Below are 10,286 nucleotides of genomic sequence, written 5' to 3'. Positions count from 1 at the left end.
GAAGGTCTTCGACATATACTAAATATTTTAGAAAAAATAAGAAATGACAACAATGTCCATAATATAATAATATAATTAAATATTTATATAAGGATAAAATAATAAAAGAATTAAGAGCACTTAAAGAGGGAAATCCCCTTTATATATACTAGGGGAACACAGGCACTCACGTGCCTGTGTATCTAATAGATCAAAGCACAGTAGATATAAAAACTTTGCCCGCAAAGCTGGGCTTAGGATTCATAAAAAAATATAAAAAAAAATTAAGAAAGCAATAGAAACAAAAATGTTCAAATCCTATAACAATGAGACACGTCTATGCTTCGCTTTGGAAGTACGAGAAGGAGGAAGCAATGGTGGTTGTTGTTGTACAGTGGTGATTGTAGAGGGACTAAGATGGGTGAGAGTAGGAGAAAAACATGGAGGGTGGAGGAAGAATGTTCAAAATGTGTCAAAATTTATGAGCATTTGTTTTCTTTGAATGTAACTGGTGAAAACTACTCCTTCGTAAGAAAGTGGATGTAAATGATGACGGTGAAAACTACTGAAGAAAGTGGTAACCGCTCAGTAATAATCAAATTGTTCACGTTTGGCGGCTCAATGACCATAATACAATAATAAAATTAAATATTAATATAAGGATAAAATAAGAAAAAAAATTAAGAGCAGTCAAGAGGGGAATCCCCTTTATATATAGGTATAGAAGTATATATATATATATATATATATTATACATATATTATAGATTATAGGTTATAAATAAGAGGAGAATCCCTTTTATATAGTTATAGATTTTACTTGACTCATTATTTTCAAATGGACACAACAAATATCTTATTTAATAAAAAAGAATATCAATATAAATTAGAAAAATAACATAGCAATATCTTCATTTTTCGCAAAAGTGGTTTACAAAATATTAACAATTATTTAATAGAGAAGAAGATCTTTAAATCAGAAACTAATCAATCTCTTCACTTTCTTGTCAGTTAAATGACAACAAATAAAGGTATAGATATATAGGTATAGATTAATTAATTAATATTTTAATTAAAAAAAAAGTAACGTTTCTTAATTCCATAATTTTTTATGTTAATTTATTAAATATTTTAGTATAATATTGAAATAATTAGTTTATTAATTTAAATACAATATTAAAATTATTTTTATTATATAAATTAATTAATATAATTTTAATATAATTATAAATAAATAATTAAAAATATATAATTTTAATTCTTTTTTATTTTTTCCATTACTTTCCCACTTTCTTTTCTTTTATCACTGAAAAAAAATATTTTAGTTATTTATCAAAAATTAGTATAACTGGTATATAAATTAAATTACAAAGGTTTTTTTTTTATCTTTCCCCCGCAAATTGTTAACCTCTTCAAAGAAAGAGGAAGAAGAAGCAGCAGCAGCATACATAATTTCTATCAGGTCAGATTATCTCTCTGCTACATGCAAGGCGCCTGACATTGTTGCGTTTCTCAATTTTCTTGTTCTAAACTATATTGCACTGGTATATTCTCGATGACTCTAACGAGAAACTTTGACGAAATTTCGAAACCAAAGCGCAAAAACGAAAACGAAAATCACCTCGTTTTCGTTTTCGTTTGGGGTTTGGGGTTTTTTTTAGGGTTTAGGGTTTTTGTTTGCGTTCTCTCTGTTTTTTTTGTCATAAGTCATTGAGTTTAATTTTATCAGTTGAATGAAATGTAACTTTAATGCGTGCCAAATGTTATGGTCATACTATAGGAACTGAGATTACTGAGATCTTTTCTAGGATAAGATTGGAGTGATTTGTTAAGTTTTTTTTTTTAATTTTCTTGCAGATTTTATATGTTTATATTTTGATTATTTCATTATTGAGAAATTAACTGACTGATTGCATTAACTTGTTTCCAGATGGTCTGGCCAGGTTCAATGCACTTCTCTCACGGAGTAGTTGGGCTGAACCGTAGTTTTCATCCTCAGGTATGCTGGCTGATATTTAGATAATTTTCTACAATTGGTTTTCCTCTCCAAATTAAATGACAGAATGGGAGGGGAATTGGTCGATTATATACACCCTCCTTTTTATTTATGATGATTTTATCTAAAGATATTTCCTTTGAAATAACAGAAGTCTCTAACTAGACTACATGCCCCAATAAGGCAGAAGCAATATTCGGCTCTCCATCTAACTAGACTACATGTCCCAATAAGGCAGAAGCAATATTCGGCTCTCCATCTAACTAGACTACATGCCCCAATAAGGCACGTGTCTTCCAAATGTATTTTCGTATGTCGGTCCGCCTTAACTCCCCTCATGAAATACTTTATTATAACAAGGTCAGCTTCCCAATTCAGGCTCATACCTGTATATGGTTTCTCACTTGACCTTTTGCTTTTGCTAGCTTGTAGCAGTGTCACATGTATATACAATTATGCTTATGCTTATGCTTAATCAGAGAAATTCTAACAACAGACTTATTTCCTACTTTCTAACAAATTTGAAGTAATGAGAATCTCAGGGAGAGTGTATGTCCAGAATAATATGTTGGAAAGTGTGTTCCTATCATTCTTCATACTTATATATAATATTGTGGTAAATCATTATATGTTCTTTTATTACTTGCTTTTTTTTTCACTCTAGTTTAAACCACTTGTTTTCAGTCTTTTAGTGCCTGGCAGTTAAACTGCCTTCCTACCCCGTCTCTGTTTTTTGTCTCTATTTATTTAGCTTTTTGACATGTTCTGCAGTATGTCAACCTGTTAAATGATCTGGTTCTCCCTCTTAATTTTTTATTTAATACATTACTCTACGGATAGATTATTTACTTTTATACATTTATTCAGGTATATGATCCTTTACAAGGAAATATTTTGGTTCAATTGATCCCAGTAGAAGATTTTATATTGTCTTACAGAACTGTTATATCAGCTCACCACTATTGGTGTCATATAATTATTTGTTCCATTTGTTTCAGGGTATTAAATCTAGTAGTGCTACCTAAGTCGCCGGTGGTGAAGACGTTGCTTTCGGACTTTGTGATAATTTTATCTGGTTACTGTTTATTACGGTATTGATATAATTTTATTACTTTCTTAAGTGTTTTGGGTCCTGCATATTGGTTAAATTATAATGTTATAAGGTTGTATTTTTCTTTTTCAGCTTAATTCAACATGCAGAAACAAAGAACTCCGCAAGAAAATCTTATTGGCGTATCAAGATTTACATTGATATCAGTCACTTGGATTTTAGCAAAATTAGGGTGAACATTATTTGATTACATGCTTAAAAACCTGTTTTATGACTCTTATATGCATTTTTTTTAATGTGAAAGCTGATGTTTTCTAGGTACCTTTTTTTTCTTGCAGAATATTATAGCTGATATGCGCAAGGTTTTGTCCAAAAATCCTCAAATAGGATCGCAAAAATTGCATAGAATGGTCATTTTGGAGAATATTAATCCTGATCTTAGGGTTTGTGTCCGTTTTATTAATTTGTTTACATGCAAAATTTTATGTTTTTTTGCAATGTCTCAAGAAACATATTTCTTCATAAGTTTTTTTTTAACTATTTTTTCTCAGCGTACATTCTCTTACTATTGGTCTCTTGCAGATACTAATATCTTGCTTTGTGAAAACTCGTTATGAAGAGTACCACTGCGTTAAGGTAAAATGCTGCCTTCCACTTGTTTATGATAAAATGTCAGGAAGCATGCCTTTAATTCTACCATAACTTCATAATAATTTTTTGTAACATCTTTTATATGTAAAAATAGGAGGCAATCCTTTTGGATCTTCTCGAAGTTATCCGTCATCATGGAGCCAGGCTAGCCAACTTCCATCAGAAATAAAAAGTCATTTTTAAAATTAATAGTATACGGTGAATAACACGAGATATGTGTTTATATTTCGAAAGTATGTGAATAAAAGTTCTAAACAAAACTTGACAAAGGTATTCTGTTTCTGTTTCAGCTATTTTAGATATCCTCTAACAATAGTCAACCAAGCAATTCCAGATTTTATATGTTTGGAAATGGAAACGGATATGATAACCGCGAATTGCTTTGGAATATCTTTTCTGTTCTTTGCCATGCAATTTCCTACAATCATCACACTATAAATATAATGATAGACAGAAAATATCATTTTATTTTGCATTAGATTAATAACTTATTAGAAATTCAAAAATATAAAAAAATATGCAATTTTTTAATGGAATGAATAGATTGTGAATCATAAAGTTATATTTGATATTTTTTCTATTTTTATGTTAGTTACAGTGTGTAGTGATTTATCCTATATCCTATTTTCACTTTTAAAATAAATACTATAAGCAATAAGTATAAGTAATATAAGAAAATATAAATAATTGTTTAACTAAGCTATTTATAAAGTTATCTTTAAATCTGACGTCAAATGAAAACACATCATGTTCATGCCAAGGAGATGTGACTTAGAAAACTATTGAAAGTTTCGTTATCTTCCTTTCTTTGGGCAGGCTAATAAAACTTTCTTGTGGTTCTCTTGGTCTTCGTGTTATTCCTTCGTCTCTCAATGGGGAAGATACTTGCAGAAGACACTTTGACGACGCTCGTGTGTGTAATGTGATAATGATGTACCTTATTCCTTGGAATGTGTGTTATTTATATTATTTTAATGGGCTTACCTTATTGGGCCCGAATAGTGGAATAGATCAACCTCTCACTGGCTTTGGTTTGAGCATTAATGGTTAAATGTGTTGGTCGGTCAGGTCGTCCGTGGGGTCTTGGTCATCTCGATCTCGTCCCATACTAGTACACTTGCCCTCAAGCTCGATGATGGATGTATTCACTGAGTCTTTAATGGTGGGTGTCGGTTGGTTCCTCTTGGGTGTGTGACTGTTGGATTTCCCGAGGTGTGATGTGACCTCAGGCGGCATGACATGAGCCGCATTAATGAGGGTTTTTTTTGGGTGCGAGGCATTGTTGATCATTGGATCCAAGAGATCTAACGGTTGAGATCATTTCGTCATTTCGTATTCTAAGGTCATTGGGCCCTATAAATAGTGGTCCCAACCGTGTCGAGACACTGTGCTTTTTCTTTGTGAGTTCTCTGATAGCCGAGTGATCTTTCGCCCCTTGTTCGGATAATCGAGTGCTTTATCGCCTTCTTGATTTGCCTCAGTCTTGTGCTTTTTCTTTGTGAGTTCTTTGATAGCCGAGTGATCTTTCGCCCCTTGTTCGGATAATCGAGTGCTCTATAGCCTTCTTGATTTGCCTCAGTCTTCGGCTCTGTTTAAGGTTAGTTAAGTCAACCTTGTCTCGGCCCATGTCCTTTTCTGATCCTCCCTCTCCTCCTCTCGTTCGTCCGTCTTCTTCTTCTGGGTCCTCCACAACCGACTCCTTGTCGGCCGGGGTGGCCGAGGTGCCACTCCAAGTGGAGGTTGTCAGGGGGGATGATCCGGCCAATGTTGTTGATCGGTCGAACTCTCCCCTGTTGAGTGTTCCTCTGGTGGACCTTAGCTGAGTGGACTCTAAGGTAGTTGGGATCTTGTCCTTCTATAAGACTGAGCCTACTGTATCCAAATTTTTGGATAAGTGTTCAGTTTTAAAGGCGAGCGGGCATTCTAGCTTCTTTAGCATTGTGCCTTGCTCGTCCACCGAGAGTGTCTGCATGGGGAGACCAGGTACTGGTCCCCCCCTTTCTACATGTATTTGTGTCTCTTCTCGGACCTACATGTTTCTCTTCCCTTCGATGAGTTTACAATGGACGTCCTTCGGGCGCTCATGACTGAAGCTTACCAAACAATGTTGTTGTTGTCTCTTCATAAAGAGATGACCGAGATGAAGAGAAAGGCAGAAGAAGTTGCCCAGAAGAACGAACAAGAAATGCAGGCTCTCCGAAGGGAGAACAAAGAGATGAAGAAGAAACTGATGGAGAGAGGACCATCTGCTGGACTGACCAATATTGTCGGCAAGTCCTACACCTCCCCTCCCAACCCGAGACTAGTGGAGGAGACAAGGGACAAGGTCTCCACCCATGAGATGGATGGTGAATCCTGTCTCAACAAGTCGGTCAGGACGACCGTCACGATGGACTCGGCCCGCCGACACCCCTTCACCAATGCTGTTATTGAAGCTCCATTGCCGGACAAGTGGAAAGGTTTCAACAAAGACCGATATGATGGGTCCACTGACCCGGACGAGCATATGGATGCCTACACTACCCACATGAGTCTCTACACCTCGGACGATGCAATGTTGTGCCGAGTGTTCCCTACATCTCTAAAGGGAGCAACCCTTAGCTGGTTTACCAAGCTCCCACCCAACTCCATTGATAGCTTCGCCACACTTGTGGTAAAGTTTGAGACTCAGTTTTCTACAAGCAGGCCGCACCACTTAACCTCCATCGCCTTGGTAGGCATCTGCTAGGAGAAGGGAGAGTCACTAAGAACCTTTGTTGATAGGTTCAGCAAAGTGGCAATGAGTATTTGAAATTTCAGCCCGGACGTTGTCATGCACCATATGTTGACAGCCCTGCGTCCATGACCGTTTGCTGATAATTTGTGTATACAGCCAGCCACCAGCCTGGACGACCTCAGGAAGAAAGCTTTTAAGTTCATGCAGTTGGAGGAACTCAGGGTGTTCCACAACCAGGCCTGTGTCGAGGCCAGCGAAGAGAAGAGCAAGGATGAGAAGGACTGCCAAGGCCGATCAGGTCAACGAGGCGACAGACGCAGAGATAATTGGGACCGAGGGAGTCGGTTCTTAAGATACACCCTCTGACAGCCGAGAGGGGAAGAATCATGGACGAGACACTCAATGTCGAGTTGATCCCTTCTCCCAGGAAGCTGACCAACCCTAACAACGCCGACCGAAGAAAGCAGTGTCGGTATCATCAGAATAGTAGGCACACCACTGAGGAATGTCAGGCTTTGAAGGACAAGATTGAGGAGTTCGTTCAACCTGGACACCTACGCTGTTTCGTCAGGAGTGGCTGAGATACAAGGCACTCCCCATGCAGAGATTAGTCCTCCAAGAGAAGACGCTCACCTCCGTAGACCAGAGATGACCAAGATCGCAGGTAAGACCGCCAGTCTCGGAGAGACGACCCTCCTCACAGGGATGATCTGCCCCGGGAGGCAGAAAGAAGAGGAAACCGCGAGGTTATCAACACCATAGCCAGCAGCTTCGCTGGTGGAGGGAGTACAAACAGCGCTCGAAAGAAACACCTTCGGGCAGTACACCAGGTGAACGCGATGACATTTCGACCGAGGATACCACCCATCACCTTCACAGAAGACGACTTTAAAGGTATAGACTACCGACAGGACGATCCCATGGTAATATCGGTCAATATAGACCGATTTACCATCAGAAAAACTCTTGTGGATCAGGGAAGTTCAGTAGACATCCTCTAGTGGAAAACGTTCAAAGCCATGAGAATATCTGAGGCCGAGATGGTGCCCTATGACGACCATGTGGTCGGTTTCTCGAGCGAAAGGGTTCCCAAGGGCTACATCAAGCTCTACACCACCTTCGGTCAAGAGAAAAGCTGCAAGACAATAAGGATCTGATATCTTGTCATCGATGTCAATACCTCTTATAAATTAACAATAAAGATTTATGTGTACAAGTATGTTTCAGTTTTTTTTAGCAAAAAAATATTTTTCATGGCTGGTTCAAAATGATTTGTTCCTTATTTTTATAGTCATAATAAAAATTTATACAATAAATTTGAGTTTTTAGAAAATTAATGTATTTCTCCGTTTTAAAATTGTATTAGAACCGTTGTAGAATTATTAGAAATCTAACCAATATTTTTTTAATTAGACACTTCACCGAGACATATCCTAAGAATGTTGTACGAGTGTCGTCCGAATGTCAGTGTCCGACACAGACACGCCATTTAAGAAGAGTGGTGAAGCCTCATATACAAGTCATGTGCATATATCTATTTCTTATCTGATTGTGTGCCATTGTATTAGGAAAACTTAAGGATGGACGAGAGGTTGCAATAAAATGTTTCCATGACGAGAGTGAGACAGAAAAGATCATTAAGCAATTCATGAAAGAAACTGAGATCTTGGTTTTGTATATTCCAACCCCCCAAGTTTAATGGAAGGCACAGATTACGTTCCTCTTGCACAATTTGCAAAGAGGAAAATCTTGAACAAGGAATTAAACGCGGTAGTGGATCCAAGTTTTTGGTTTGGTGTTGACAGAAACATGATGGAAATGATAACAGCAGTGGCAGAGTTAGCATTTCAGTGTGTGCAGTGTCCCAAGGAACTCAGACCATCCATGAAACAGGTGCTAGAGACTCTTGAGGGCATTAGGAAAGGAACATGGGGATTCAACCAGATAACATAGTCTTTGTTCCTTCAGCCAACAAGCCTGATTCTTCCAAACCATTCATTTGATTTTGGTTGAAAAGATATGGAGTTTTGCCTTAGTATAGTAATTTGAGGTTAGCCATGCATCTTGCAAATGATGTGCATGTAAAGGAGTATTTAGGGTGTCTATGCTCTAGCTTGATTACTTTTTTTAGGCACATTGAAAGTGTATCCTCGTCTCACTGAATTCATGTTCAATACATTACTGTAGTTTCACCATGTATATATTCCCACATATATTATACTTTCAATCATGTTTTCCATCTTTTGTTACCATAATCAGAGGGTCTTCATGCAAAGCCATATTTGAATTCAGGAGCATCTCACAACTTCACATTAATAGAAAAGGTTCTAAAAAATGCGACCATGACATAAAATGCAGAATGAAAGAAAAACAAGAAAAGCAAAGGCAAAGTCATGTTTGTTTGCGAGTGTTTTAAATGATCCTCACCTGAATTATGACTCTTTAAGACATCCAAATAAATTTGTCTTTTTTTGGAGAAGAATATGAAAGAGACAAGAAAATATGCAGGATGTAAGTCCTTAACTTAAGGAGGGAAATAGAGCTTAAAGGATGAAAGAATGAGTCAACCAAAGATACTCAAACAAATTGTTGGGTATTGCGAACAGAGATAAAGTTGTTGGACATTCCAGAATTGTTGAGAAAATTATGGTAACAGAGAGGTACTCCAAGAGCAATAGGTGAGAGAAGAACATACTCTTGAAGGTGCTTTGCTAGCCATGATCAAACATGTTAGGAAATGGAAAAAGAAAAACTGCATGAAGAATCATTCAGCTAGTGATAGCAGTGCTCATAATTACAACAAAGGAAAGGGTGAAAATAAAAGTTTGTCAGCATTGTGGGAAAATGGATCAACCTCCATTCAAATGTTGGAGGAGACCTGATGCTAAATGCATCAAGTGCAATCAAATGGGACATGAAGTAGTCATAAGCAAGAGAAAAAATCAGCAGCAAAAGGTAGAAGCTGAGGTTGTTGATCAAGAGGAGGAGGACCAACTATTTATGGCCGCTTGTTTCTTGAGCAGTGAAAGTTGGTTGTTGATACTGAGTATACCAATCACATGACTTTTGACAAGGCACTCTTTAGATATTTGAAGCAAGAAAATGTCAACAAATATTGCTTGATCAAAGATGTTGTTGGTCAAGATATTTCAAGGTAAAAATGAAAGGAAAAAGTTTTGCTCTAAATCCATTGGAGGAGGAGCAAGTTGTTTTCTCACTCAAGGAAAACCTTACAGAAATATGGCACAAGAGGCTCGAACATTATCATCATCAAGTGTTATTTGCAGTTGAGCGGAAAAGAGTTAGCGCTTGATGTTCTTGAGCTTATACAGCAGGATACATAACCAATCGTTGAGCATTGGTTTTAAAAAGACCTTGTCTTATGCCACTCTTTATATTAAGAGCAATGATGTTCTGATGGTTTCACACTTTATGTTGATGATCTTTTGGTGACAGGAAATAATGCATGGTTGGCTTCATGTTGATGAGATGAGAATTACTTCATGTTGTTTTATTCTTAGATCTAGAGTTTTTTCATGATGTTTTAGAAGCAAGAGAGTGTCTCAATCCAGTGCTAAAGCACAATTCATAGTAATAACATTTTTTGTCAATCAAGCTTTGTGGTTGGGAAAGATTTTAATGGATTTGAATATAAAACAGAAAGAAAACACCAAATTTTTTATTGAGAACCAAGTTACTATTGTTATTTACTATAATCTTGTGTTTCATGGGAAAATTTAGCATTTTAACATTAAGTTGTTTTTCTCAAGAGAATTACAAGCAGGAGAATTCATAATTAATTTGGCACAAATTTATATCAAAATATAGATTTTTCCGAGTTTCATTTTTATCCAGTGTGGAGTATAAAGAACTTTGTATTCTTGGTCAATTGAA

General features: G+C 36.7%; 1 protein-coding gene across 1 annotated transcript; it reads left to right on the top strand.

Moving 5' to 3' along the window:
• Positions 1 to 1,374: 1,374 nt before the first annotated feature.
• On the top strand, positions 1,375 to 4,066 carry LOC137837982 (uncharacterized). Its single transcript, XM_090301140.1, has 8 exons — positions 1,375 to 1,522; positions 1,909 to 1,977; positions 2,126 to 2,334; positions 2,973 to 3,065; positions 3,158 to 3,257; positions 3,364 to 3,468; positions 3,608 to 3,661; positions 3,771 to 4,066. The coding sequence occupies exons 2-8, from the start codon at positions 1,909 to 1,911 to the stop codon at positions 3,843 to 3,845; spliced, it is 705 nt and encodes a 234-aa protein (XP_090157266.1). The 5' UTR covers positions 1,375 to 1,522; the 3' UTR covers positions 3,846 to 4,066.
• The last annotated feature ends 6,220 nt before the right edge of the window (positions 4,067 to 10,286 follow it).

The sequence above is a fragment of the Phaseolus vulgaris genome, chromosome 4 (assembly GCF_051622355.1).
Source record: "Phaseolus vulgaris cultivar YP4 chromosome 4, ASM5162235v1, whole genome shotgun sequence".
NCBI classification, from domain to species: domain Eukaryota; kingdom Viridiplantae; phylum Streptophyta; class Magnoliopsida; order Fabales; family Fabaceae; genus Phaseolus; species Phaseolus vulgaris.
The sequence above is the reverse complement of the archived record's forward strand: the minus strand, read 5'-3'. Positions and strand labels throughout refer to the sequence as shown.

Excerpts from the sequence above, each read along its gene's own strand:
- LOC137837982 (XM_090301140.1), top strand. The coding sequence starts at position 1,909 with ATGGTCTGGCCAGGTTCAATGCACTTCTCTCACGGAGTAGTTGGGCTG. Across the intron at positions 3,258-3,363 it reads TGGATTTTAGCAAAATTAGG|AATATTATAGCTGATATGCG; the intron begins GTGAACATTATT and ends TTTTTCTTGCAG. Across the intron at positions 3,469-3,607 it reads ATATTAATCCTGATCTTAGG|ATACTAATATCTTGCTTTGT; the intron begins GTTTGTGTCCGT and ends GGTCTCTTGCAG.